Below are 13,597 nucleotides of genomic sequence, written 5' to 3'. Positions count from 1 at the left end.
CCAATATTAGTGTCTTTCAGCTTCAAATTGGTGCCTCAAAGCATCCCTGATCCGTGTGGCCCCACACTGCATCCCTGTAATAGCCCTGGTCTCTGGCTGTTCAAACTTAGCCTCCAGGCACTGAGCCTCTGCAGTCCAGCCCTGAGTGAAGCTTTCACCCTTCCCTTCACAAATATTATGGTGCATACAGCACGTGGCTATAAGCATAGGAACATTGTCATCTGCCATGTCCAGCTTCCCATATAGGCATCGCCAGCGGGCTTTTAAATGGCCAAATGCACACTCTACAATCATGCTGCACTTGCTCAGCCTGTTGTTGAACCGCTCCTTGCTGCTGTCAAGTTGCCCCGTGTATGGCTTCATGAGCCACAGCATTAAGGGGTAGGTGGGGTCTCCCAGGATCACAAGGGGCATTTCAACTTCCCCTACAGTGATCTTCTGGTCTGGGAAGAAAGTCCCTGCTTGCAGCTTCCTGAACAGGCCAGTGTTCCGAAAGATGCATGTGTCATGCACCTTTCCAGACCAGCCTGTGTTCATGTCTGTGAAACGCCCATGGTGATCCACAAGCACCTGGAGAACCATTGAGAAATACCCCTTGCGATTAATGTACTCGGTGGCTATGTGGTCTGGTGCCAGAATTGGAATGTGTGTGCCATCGATCACCCCTCCACAGTTAGGGAAGCTCATTTGTGCAAAGCCATCCACAATGTCACTGTCTTTTGGGTGCGATTAATGGCCCTGCACGCTTCCTCAACATGACTCCAACGGTCAACTTTCCCACTTTGAACTGGTTAGCAACCGATCAGTACCAGTCTGGAGTAGCCAGCTTCCACAGTGCAATTGCCACGCACTTCTCCAACAGCAGGGCAGCTCTCATTCTCATGTCCTTGCGCTGCAGGGCTGGAGTGAGCTCATCACACAGTCCCATGAATGTGGCTTTCCTCATGCCAAAGTTCTGCAGCCGCTGCTCATCATCCCAGGCATGCATCACGACGTGATCCCACCACTCAGTGCTTGTTTCCTGAGCCCAAAAGTGGCGTTCCACTGTGGTCAGCACCTCTGTGAATGCCATAGGCAATCTCATGTCATAGCTACCCCAACATCGCACTCCTGTTGACCTTCTAGTTTAAGGAATAACTCCACTGTCACTTGTGACATGTTGGTCAGTGTGAGCAGCATACTGGTCAACAGCTCGGGATCCGTTCCTGCAGCCCAAAATAGGCAGGACAGGGCGCACAAATCATTGAAAGATGGTGCCAAATGCGGATGGAAGCACAGGGATTGCTGGGGTGCAAAGCAATGCATCACAGGGCATTGAGACAGGACCCAGGATGCCCCACGTCACCTTCCGCCTTCCCACAAGTCTTAGCAACAAAAGAGAAAGAGGTGCTCTGTGGGATAGCTGCCCAGAGTGCACCGCTTCGAATAGTGCTACAAGTATGAACATGCTATTGCGCAGGCAGCTGTCAGTGTGAACACACAACAGCGGTTTTCCTTCAGCACTCTTTGAGTGGCACTAACTGCCGGGGCTGTAACTTTGCACGTGTAGACGTGCCTCAAGGTGTGGTTGGGAGAGTCAGATATTGTAATGAATCTAAGAAGCACACATCTTTTGTAGGGAAAATGGATTCCTGGTTCCAAACTCCACTCCTTTAATGGCTTGATAAGCTCAGTTCTCATTCTTACACTTAAAAGGAGATGCTTATACATTCCCTGTTACATGCCAATCTTCCAGAATACTCTGCCTGAATCTGAAGAAGAGCTCTGTATAAGTGCAAAAGCTTGTCTCGCTCACCAACAGAAGTTGGTCCAGTGAAAGATACTACCTCACCCACGTCTCTCTTCTGTGCCCTTGGCCAGTTTGTCCCTTTCCTTCCTCTGTCCTACCCAAAATTTCCACTGTTCGAGTCTTCCCCCACAGTCCTTTCATTACCTCCTGCTTTGTTACCTCTCTCTCTTTATCCTGCTTGGGGAATTTTCAATCTCTGCACTTTCCCCCTGCCTTCAGACAAGAGCATGCAGCATCTTCTTCTAGTCCCATTGTTCAAATGTGCTTCACTCTGAATAAGTGGTTGAAGAGTTCTCATGATCCACCATTGTACCTGGTCTGGGAGGGACATACTGAAAGGCTTTTCATCAATGGTGGATACACATAGAGGGACATTCAAGATACAGCAATTTTAATAGCAACAGGTTAATAACATTATATCAGTATCAGAATTCATAATATGTGCATAGAGTTCCCCAGATCATCACACACCATTACAGGAGTAGAGGTATAGAAATTAAATGGAGATCATAATGACGGGTAACAAGCATGACAGAGAGGGAGAGAGAAAACACTGAAAGTAAAGTTAGATAAGGGAACAAAAGCCAAATCAGATTAGAAAAACACCTTCAAGAAGGAGGATGATGGAGAAAAAATATGGAAAGAAAATAATACCGAGGAGCTAGTCGGGGGAAAATATGGATACTGAAGAAAATTGGCTACAGAATGAAAAGTGGAGAATTGAGAAAGAAACTGGGAGAGAGATCCAGAGAGCTATAGGAAGTAATTTAATTTTATAGAAAATTTGATGTATATGTTTTGTTTCAGTACTTTAATGGTAGCTTTTATAGGTCTAAAGAAATGTTTCAGATTTGGATGCAATAGGTTACACAGTTTCTTTTGGAAGTGCGTGCAGGTACATAATGATGGCTTTTTAGTGAAGGAAGTGGCCAGTAGAGGTCACTATTGTCTCACACTTGGGCTCTTTCTACACAATCATTTTGCATTAGATTCCAGTGTTGCCTCTGCACCACTGGAAATGCTAGCATAGATCAGCTGGCATTTTAACCACTATGTTTCCTAACTTTGCTCAGAGCAAGTCTAAATCACACGATGGTTAAAGCACTGGCAATCAGCAGCAGCCTGTCTACATCAGCATCGTTGCTACCATTAGTTGTGCTGCACGAATTGTAGTGCAATGGTAGAAAATGTAAAGAATATCTACTGTAGACAAATTACAGATGAAAAATGTTTATTAATAAAAGTGTTAAGACAATGACAGTTTTGAAGACTTTTTCATGTCTGGTAGGTAAATAAAGAATCTACGAAGGAGAAGCAATAAACATTACTTATTACTATTATAATACAGGAAACTACCAGCTTTTTATAACATTTTGCAACAGACTATCCTAGAAGCACCTTATTTAATTATGTAATACTTTGCATTATTTTTCTAGTAACAGACTGTTTCCATTTAACAACTTGTTTCATTTATTTTGTAGCAAAATGCATCAGGCTTAACTGATTTTAGTACCTGAAAACAAATCTCAAGACACCACAGAAATTATAAAAACAAATTGAAAACTGAAAAGATGTTTTATTATTTATATATTACTGTAGGTGTGTGTGGTGACCAATAAATATGTAGGAAGGCAAAGTTCCTGCCCTGGGGTGTTTAAAAACACAAGGATGAAATTCACGACTCTTATGCAACAGCCCATGTAATAGAGCTTTGAGTAGGAAACTCATCAGGAGCCCCTCCATGGCCACTATTTCAAACTCTGAAATATTTTACACTGCTGTGGTGCCTTCAAAAAGAAGATCTCAAAGCTCTGTGCAAACGTTAATGATTAAACATCACAAATGTGATGTTGGCAAATGTTATTTAGCACATTTTACTGATTAGGGAGCTGAGGCAGAGGGAGGGTAAGGCCAAAATCTTCAAATGTAGGTATCTAAATCCACATTAGGCACCTAAATAAATGGCTTCGTTTGCAGAGCACCCAAGCTCTGCATGCTTAAGGGAGTTGCCCATGGTCACTCAATGTCTGAGTTGGAGTTAGGTCCCCAGAACTCCTGACTCCCAGTCCTGTGGTTGAATCATAAGCCCATCCTTCCTTTATAACATGTGCATATATTGTGTAGCTTTCCTTGAAAAATTAACCATGCTGTAGCCTTTGCTGTTATGCACAATTATTTTAATCAAAAAGTTTTAAATCCAGGTTGTTTGACATCTATTAACAAGTCAGCCTGGGGACAAAGATGCCATTCTAAACCTTGAGCTTTCTGGATGAGATTCAGATCTCTGGATTCTGGAGTTATGTAGTCTGGTATGTGATGAAGTGAACTGTATGAACTTCAGTAATCAGAGAAAAGATAGATATTTCACAAAAGGCTATTCTAGTAAATTTTGCCTATAAACAAGAGTTCTGGAATTAATGGTCAAGGCAGCTGGAAGACAAAAGGTGTGCTTCCAGTTTGGACCTCAAATAAAGAAAGTAATTGGGACCAGTTCAGTCTAGAGCAGAAGTTCTCAACCTTTTTCTTTCTGAGCCCTCCCCCCATCCCATGCTATAAAAACTCCATGGCCCACCTGTGTCACAATAACTAGTTTTCTGCATATAAAAGCCAGGGCCGGCATTACGGGGTAGCAAGCAGGGCAATTGCCTGGGGCCCCCACAAAGCTACATTGTTCAGGCTTCAGCTTCAGCCCTGGGTGGCAGGCTCAGGGACCTGGGCTTCAGCCCCATGCGGTGGGGCTTTGGCTTTCTGCCCAGGGCCCTAGCAAGTCTAATGCTGGCCCTATTTGTGAAACCTGCTAGAGGGCCCCAGACCACTGGTTGAGAGCCACTGGTCTAGAGAATATTGAGACTGAAGTTATCACAGCCTTTAAGTGAGTAAATTCACATCCCCACACCTCCAAAGGAGTAGGGAAGGAAGAATTTAGACATTTTAGTGATTTTTTGTGTGTTTATGCATGTGCACAAAAACTATATACTATATGTAGTATACATTTCAGAATTGTACTGAAAGAGCTGCAAAAACTGCTTGCTAAGGGCCTGCACACTACTCACTGTAGCGGTAAGGTCCAGATCCAGAGCCTCAGTAATTAGACTTTAAGACCCTGATCCTCAAAGGTATTTAGGCTCCTAACTTCCACTGAGATAAGCAAGTTACGAAGGTGTGGCTCTCTGGGGTGGTGATCAGGGACACTGAGACAGACATTACATTTTTGATAGGTTGTATTTATAGTGTCAAAGGAAAACAGTAAGCTTATGTACCCTGAGTGCAGTATATACCTGCCTAAAAAAACAACAGCAGCTCTTTGGTTACTTGCAGTTCCCTCCTTTTGTTTTAGCTGTGCTTTCAGCATTTTTCTACAGCATGTGGACAATGCTTCCTAGTGTGGCACTTAAAGGATTACCAGAACTGTACCTAACTCTCAATTTAGAAACCAATATAATTAAATCAGTACAACCCCCCTGAGTGGACACAATTATAAAAGCTGGTTATACCAATTAAACTGTGTCCATGTATGGGGTTGTACTGATTTGACTATATTAATATAAAAAATCACATTCCTAACAAAAAGAGGAAGTAACTCACCTCATGCAGTAACAATGGTTCTTTGAGATGTGTCCCGCTATGGGTGCTCCACTGTAGGTGTGACTGCGTCCCTGCACCTCTGATCAGAGATTTTAGATCGTGTCTGTTTGATCCACACATGCGCTCTTCCTGCCTCATGCTCTGCCTCAAGACTAACTAGCGCTCCGTGCACGAACCACCCTCCGTTTCTTCTCCATCACCGAGCCCCTATTGAGAACTCTGAAGTAGAGGGGAGGTGGGTGGGTCGTGGAGCACCCACAGGGGTACACAACTCGAAGAACCATTGTTACTGCACAAGGTGAGTAGCTTCCTCTTCTTCTTTGAGTAGTGTCCCTATGGGTGCTCCACTGTAGGTGACTCCTGAACAGTATCCCCAATGGAGGACTGGGGCTTCAGAGTCAAGTCTGTTATGGATGACACTACCATAGAGCCAAAGATGGCATTGGAAGCAGAGTCTCTAGTAATCGCATAGTGTTCTGTGAAAGTATGAGCAGACACCCAAGTGGGATGGGAACATTTTTAAGGAAGGTGACAGAGGTGGAAACTGATCCCGTGGAATGTGTATGGATTCCAGATGGAGGCAGCAAATTACGAGCATAATAGCAATAGTTTATACAGTTCGAGACCCATTTGGAAAATCTTTGAGTTCATCCCTGTGCCTTTTGACCTGTCCACAACTAGAGGAAGAGTTTAGGAGATTTGTCCTGTCCAAATAAAAAAACCAAAGCTCTCCTAACATCAAACGTGTGTAGTATAGCCTCCCTGTTAATTCTGGGTGTTGAATTGCAAACCCAGTTGCGTGAATATGTCCATTGGGTAGCCTGTAAGACGTTGAAGGAGCAAGCTCTGGGGAGACAGTCATCCAAGTATGGGTAAATCATGATCCTCAAAGTACATAGTTGAGCTGCTACTACAGAGAAGACCTTGGTGAATACTCTGGGTGCAGATGAGATGCTGAACTGTACTGTACTGGTAATAGTCCTGTACCCAAGGTAAATCTGAAGAATCATTTGTGGGATGGCTGGATTGATATATGGTAGTAGGGTTACTGGAGGTCAAGGGCTAAGAACCAATCTCCCTGCTCTAGAGATGGAATAATCACTGCTAGTGACACCATCTTGATATTTTGTGCCTTCACATATTTGTTTAATGTTCTTACATCGAGTATGGGTCCAACCTCCTTTTGGGGGGGGGGGGGGGTGAGTGGGAGGAGAGAATCAGGAAATATTAGGAATAAAAGCCTTGCATCTGAGGTGCACATCAGCTACAACCTGCAGATCTTCCACATCCCTTTGGATGTTGCCTTGCTCTTTTCCTCCATATTTGGGAAGACAACTTCTGACAGATGGGTCTTGAAGATCATTTCCAATGGGTACTCTATCCACTTCATTTTCCTCCCCACCGTCCCTGTCCCTCTTCAGGGACTCTTCTCACAAGAGACTTCAGACAGGAAATAGATGACCTGCTGTGCTTTGGGGCTATAGAACCCTAACAATCCCACCCCCGCCTCCAAAAACCTTCTCCCCCATGCCCCCAATACCCTCCAGGTTCACTCCCAGGCTCCTTCCCTCTCCCTCAGCTCCTCTGTTACCCCTGACTCCCCCAAGCCTTTGCACTGCTTCTGACAGGTGCAGGAAATACAGTTCTGTATTGTAATTTAAATGAATTACACAAAGTTCTGTATTAATATGCCTAGTAAGGAATCTATTTGTCAAAAAAAAAAAATTACCAGAATTTTTTTTTTTTTTGTAAAGTGTGTATTGTTACAGACATACTGGCTGACAGATATTTTGAAATAAATTACCAAAATAATTGAAACTGGCATGTTTATATTGTTATTTTGACAAAATATGCAGAATTCTCAAATATTGTGTGTAGAATTTTTAATTTTTTGGTGCAGATTTTTTAATTTTTTGGCACAGAATCCCCCCAGGAGTAATGAGGAGGAGCTTCAACTTTAACTCCCGGTTCTTTCAGGAGTTAGCCGTCAATTGCTGGCAGAAGGTGCACTTGTGTGGGATGTGAACCTCTGCAAGGCTCACAATGTAGGAGCACTGTCTGTCCATAACTGGTATTGCCTCCCTGCAGGAGAGGCACCATTTGAAGCTGGGGGAGCTGGCATGCCCCTTACTGGGGGCAATCCCTGGAAAGGGGGAAAAACAGGGGTAAGGAAGTTTTTTCCCCTTTAAAAAAAATGAATGGAAACCATATAAAGCTAAAAAGAAAGTGAATGGAAATTGTAATAGGAGCTCAGAAAAACTGAACTGTATCAATCTGAGGAAAAAGAGAAAAGCGGACTGCTATTCGCTCCATCTCAGGCGAGGGGCAGTTGAAAAGGAACTGAGGGTGGTTTGCCCGTGCAGTGCTGGTTAGCCTCAAGGCAGCGCACGAGGGAGGGAGAAAAAAAACAACTATGTTTAGACTAGGACTAGGACTTCCGGGGCCAACTAACCTTCCTTTCAGAGCCAGAGTAGTCCTCTCCCCCTGCCCCCGACCCCCCCCCCCCCCCAATGAGGTGTGGAATCCTAGACTATGATATGCTAAAAGCTGTTCCATTACTAGTCAAGTCATGCAGCCTGGAAGTGATACGGCTGTTTTGCTACAATACTGTTCCCAGCAGCAATATTTTTGAGCTTTGGACAATTAAAACTAGTCTAGATTTTCATGCAGGGGTCATTGCCACTAGATGGCACTGCACTTCTGTGCACATATTTGCATATATTCAGTTAAACCACAAGTAACTGTTAGAACTGTCGCTTTGCATGGATCAAATATATTTCAGTCATCCTGAGATATCAGTGCAGAATGGTACAGCAGGGACTGGGGCACCAGAGATCAGGTACATACAACAAGCCTAGACATGAACACTCAGCTTCGGAATAAAACTTTCCGTCTCTCTGAGAAAAGGACCCAGCCACAACATACCAGAAACCAATGCCCAGGTAACAGAGAAGTGTCATCATTAACACTGCAATCTGCTATCTTGATCTAATGAGTAGGAAAGAGAAGAGAGAAGGCTAACTGAAGGAATGCACACAGGGGTCACTCTTAAAACTTTCTAATTTTGCCTTAGATAAACTTTACCTCTGTTTTACGAATATTCCCTATACTTAATATAGAATAGGGACCATCTAGGGAATCCTGCAATTACTCATTACTTAGTTATCCAAGACAATCAAAAGGTTTAAGAGCAATCACTGTATCCGGAATATTAAGACTATCACTTTTATACACACATTTTTTAAATGTTAACCTTAAACCATGAATTTCTTCTTAATCATTTTAGTACAGACATGTCTACTATTGGTTTTATTTCTAAACCTGTAATAACCTTTAAGATTTGAAATAAAGCAACATTTGAAATCAAAATGTAGCATGAGAGAAATACAGACTAAATCGCAAAAAAATGCTGTCAGTCTCAAAATAAGACAACCACAATTCATTGTACAACTGACACTTTATTCCATAGTGATGGGGGTACATAGTATAGAAACTGCAAGAGACACAAAAATCAAAGTAAATCTTTTCCAGTATAACAGTCTATGAAATACAATTATGTTTTTGCCACAAAAAGTGGGCAACAATATACTGTAATAAGGTTCTCAAGGTAACAGAATTGAACACTGTGGTGATTTTGTCATCCTGTTTGTGTTCTGCAGAACAATACAACACAGAACAGTGACTAATATGATTCACATGCAACTCTATGCAAGTTACATTATACATCCACTAAAACTTTTATTAGGTTAAGTGAGGTCCATAGTATTTTGTTCACAATCACTATATAAAGAGTAGAATTCTTTTCATAGGCTCTTATTTGTTCATCTCCATAACTATCCATCAAATCAGACAATCTGAACCAATAAATAAGTTTCTCCAAATGTTTCCACATGAATTTTGATTGTTACCACCAAGGTAGTTCTACCTTGACTGCAATTAAATACTTATGTGGCTGAATAATACCACATTTTTCCACATTTCACTCAAAAACTGCAGTCAGTAAGAGGGGAAAAGGATGTCACTGTTTTACATTCCACTGAACTTTTATTTTTAAAACTGAACATAATGTTCCATATGAGCTATGAACCATTCTCATGGGAATCACTGTGTTACACTTGTCTTAAAACTCCTCAGAATACTTTCTTGAAATGCTGTATGTGCAAGACTTAGAGAAGTGTGTGTCTGTGTAGGAAACACAAACGTGAGAATGGAGAAGCTGCAGTTTATCATCATATGGTACAGTATGTATGCACATTCTTATCAACAGAGATGAGTCCTTGCTGACACTTTATTCACATTCTGTTCAAGAGGGAAACTTACACATCACATGATCTTCCTAAACTTATGATGATGGAAAACAACATATGGGAAAGAGTAAAAGGTCTGTCACACACACTGTAGAGCCTTCATTTGTACTAAGCTAAATTATTTGATCTAAAACTTTGATTAGAGATTCAAATCTCAGTGCCAGCTATTTACCACTAGACCTTCTGCACTGGAATGACATGGCACATAGTCTTATTTTTGGCATAAGAGGGTTAACATGGTGCAGACAGTTAGTGCATTGTGTTGCATCTCCATTTTTGGTTTGAGATTTTCCTTTATTAGTTGTGGACAATGATCTACATCAGGCATCTGAAAAATGTTGCAGTGATAAGAATGTCAGATGTGCAGGATGCTCATTAGCCATATACATGTTGCATCAAAAAACAGCCATTGTTTTGGTTTGGCTTGAGCCAGGGTTAAAGTCAAGGAGAAAGCTAAGAGCAGAGGGAGAGGGGTCTCCTGCTCTCCCTGGTTCAGGTCCCCCAACTGCCCCATCTCCCTAGCTGCTGCAGTAAGGACTTGCCAGATGGGACTCAGGAGTGGGGGCAGCATGAAGAATAATGCCTGACTAGGAAGTTTCTGGGGCTCCCACCCTTGTCAGCAGTCAGGTGCTGCTGGTCTTCCAGCTACAGGAGAATAAGAGGCACCTCAGCCACGAATCCCTAACTACCTCTTCTACAGGACAATCTGTCCATTCACTAACTCTCCCTCCCTTCAAAGGGGAAAGTGGAGGAAGGAAACTACTTGCCACCTCTTCCATTCTCCTCAGGGGGAGAAAGAATACAAGAAACCACCGGCCTCCACCACTACTGACTCCTTCCTCTCCTCTGGTGCAAGACAAGAGAAGAGGAGTCACTCCAACACCCCTCCCAAGATACAGCTCCTGCTGCAGGCTCCCCCTTCCATCTGCAGGGAAAAGGCAGGCTTTGTCAGATTCTAGGGGAACAAAGTGGGTCTATCAGTTCCCTCTCTCCTGGCATCTATGCAAGAGGGCATGGGAGAATTACATAAGGAAAGGTTAGGGTGGAATGGGGACATTTGCAAATGAATGGAGGGGAAGAGAGAAGGAGAGTGTAAAGGGATGAGGAGAAAAATGGAGGGACTACAGGAGGAGGGGGACAGAAGGAGAGATTTAGATGGCTGAAGCGGGAATGTATCAATCAGAAAAAACTTAAAACCTCCGACAAAGGAACAGAGAGACAGGCAGACAAAGAAAGAGATGACCAGGAAGTTGATAAAAGTGTTCAGACTATTTGTCAGCCTCCTGGAAAATTCTCACCGCTGCTTCAGTTTGGGAATTTCTCCATTCTTAGTTTACAAATGATTTTAAAAGCTTCATGTAAATACTACTGTCTATAATTCACTTTACAGTCGTGAAATATATATGAGTCAGTGGGCAAGCATGTTGTGGAATTTGCCACAACAAATATATTTGTTTTAACTGAATACCACAATAGATATTCATACAATTAAAAAAAAAAAAAAATCAGACGACCATTATTCCAACGAGATCCCCAAGGACAGATCAAATATATATGCCAGCCTTTTGGGAAACAATTTCCCTTACTCATGAACATACTCCAGGAATAATTCTACCACCATTCCTTTGTTTTGAGGTTTGCTAGTAAATTGTCTGTATAATTACAGAAGACAAGAACTATACCGACTAGCGGGAAAAATAACTTCACTCCAAAACAGGAAAGAACATAATAGGTAGAGGCTGAAATGAAAATACTAAACAAGATAAAAGTATATTTCTAAATATCTTTTGTAATATAACATTTCTACAAGTAACTCAAAACATTCATTTCTGTGGTTCACGTGATCACAAAAATATAGGCTTTTTAGAAGGTGATTGATATATGGCATACGTACAAGCCTCTTCCATTCCACCCAATTTGAAAGAAAGGTAACCAAACTGGGAGTCTGAACCCCGGGGCACACCTAGATTGGCTGATGGACAATCTCCTTTCCTATAATTCAAGTGTACCAGACACACATACCTCTTTAATGCTCCTGTACAGAGAGGCTTTCCTAAGCTGCCACCTGCAGTCTGAAATTGATTCTAATCAGGACTACTCCTGGGGGAATTCTGTGCCAATGTGCAATGCAGAATTTTGCAGAAATTAATGTGCACGCAGAATTTCCTTTCCTCCACAGAAATGGGCTGCAGTGCTGCTGGCCGCCACTAGGGACCCCTGGACCCAGCAGAGCCCAGCTCGCACATAGAAGACACTGCCCTGGCAGGAGGGGGAGGAACCTAAAGGGTTCCTGACCGCTGCAGTTCCCAGCACACCCTGAGGGAAGGAGAGGGTGGCACGGCAGGAAACTCCATGCAAGCCTGGGACCGAGCATCAGCCTGTTTCTCCCTCTGGATCCCTGGGCCCTGAGGGGGAGCGGGGGAGACATCTGGGCTCTCTGGGGAAGGGGGCAAGTATCTGGGCTAAGGGGAACCCACGGCTGTGCTCGGGGAGGGAGGGGGTTTGGGTGTATTGGCTGGGGGGACCCTGCAGCTGGGCTCTGGGGGGCAAAGAAACAGGAACTGGGTTGTCATAGGGGTTTCTTTAATACACTGCTTCTGGGGGAATTTTTGTGTGTTGTAGACCTACTTGCTGACAGGTATTTTGAAATATATTACCAAAATAAATTGAAACTGGTGTGATTATGTAGTGTTATTCTGACAAAATATGCAGAATTTTAAAATATTGTGCACAACATTTTTAATTTTTGGTGCAGAATTTTTCATTTTTTTGGTGCAGAATGCCCCCAGGAGTAAATGATTTTACATACAAGTGGCCATGTGATACTGGCCAGAATAAGGGGTATAATCAATTTCACACTGTTCCAACTATCATAAGAAAAGCCTACTTACTACACAAGCCCAAATTCATGGTTCTATTGAATTTCCTTCACTAGCTATATCTTGAATTCCTGACAATAAGGAGAGGAAGATAGTGGAAAGACTGAAGAAAAAAAAGGGTGCTGAAGCAGAAAGGAAAGGGAGAAAAAAGGTAAAACACATGGGAAAGGTTTCAAGACAATGGAGATGCTTAGCAAATGGTTAGGAACTAATTTTCCCCCATGTAGTTTTCACACTGAGTATGTAAATCACTAAAGCTAGGGATTAGCTATCATAGTTGACTTTTGCTTGCTCATTGCACTATATTCATCCCAGCAAAAGCACGCATATACCTTAAATACCATCTACCGGGACATAAAAATACACAAAGCAAAAAATTTGTAAACAAGGGTTAGTAGCACAGTGGTACAGTAGATTGTCAATAAAATCAATAAAAGTGTGGATATAGATTTGTCTACCTTGCATGTACTTTATTGCCAGTTACAAGGAAGGGATTTTATATCTCATAATTCTGAAGTTTTGTTAATAAGGACAGAACAACAGGTGAGTAACCCATCTACTTTCTCCACTTCTGTGTTAGTTATAGGGATCAGCATGTGGTCCTTCAGTTTTTCAAAAACCTGGTTAGGAAATAGAAGGAAAAAGTCATTACACTTGAGCATCTCTCCCCTCCATTTACTCCAACTATTTATTGAATCAATATAATGAAAACAAATGTACAAATTTGAAGTTGTGTTGCCAAATCCCATCCCCACCCCAGCTTTGGTGCTCAAGACTTTAAAAGCATCATAACTGTGATGATTCTGCTTTCCCTGGGGAAGAATACAAGACTGTGGAGGGACCACAAGAGGAAAGGGGAAAAACCCTCAGCTCTCTCCCCACTTCCAGTGTGCTGCTAGGAGTTAGGCGAGTTAAAAAGAGTAACTCTACCCCCGTTGTGTCTCTCATTCTCTTGCTGGTTCACGGTGGATAATTATTTCTTCCTTGAAACAACAGTTGTTTCTTCCCCATATTACCCTGACGATTAGCCAGTTGTT

General features: G+C 42.6%; 1 protein-coding gene across 2 annotated transcripts in view; it reads right to left on the bottom strand.

The window, feature by feature from the left end:
- Window positions 1-8,812: 8,812 nt before the first annotated feature.
- DDAH1 (dimethylarginine dimethylaminohydrolase 1) overlaps window positions 8,813-13,597 on the bottom strand; it is a 94,335-nt gene continuing 89,550 nt past the window's right edge. For both annotated transcript variants that reach the window (XM_007068739.4, XM_043552811.1), the window contains one exon: window positions 8,813-13,180. In XM_007068739.4, the coding sequence (XP_007068801.3) occupies window positions 13,064-13,180 (117 nt within the window). In that variant the 3' untranslated portion in view covers window positions 8,813-13,063. The remainder of the gene's footprint in view (window positions 13,181-13,597) is intronic.

The sequence above is a fragment of the Chelonia mydas genome, chromosome 8 (assembly GCF_015237465.2).
Source record: "Chelonia mydas isolate rCheMyd1 chromosome 8, rCheMyd1.pri.v2, whole genome shotgun sequence".
Classification (NCBI taxonomy): Eukaryota; Metazoa; Chordata; order Testudines; family Cheloniidae; genus Chelonia; species Chelonia mydas.
Note: the sequence above shows the minus strand (reverse complement) of the source record. Positions and strands in the feature narration are given on the sequence as shown.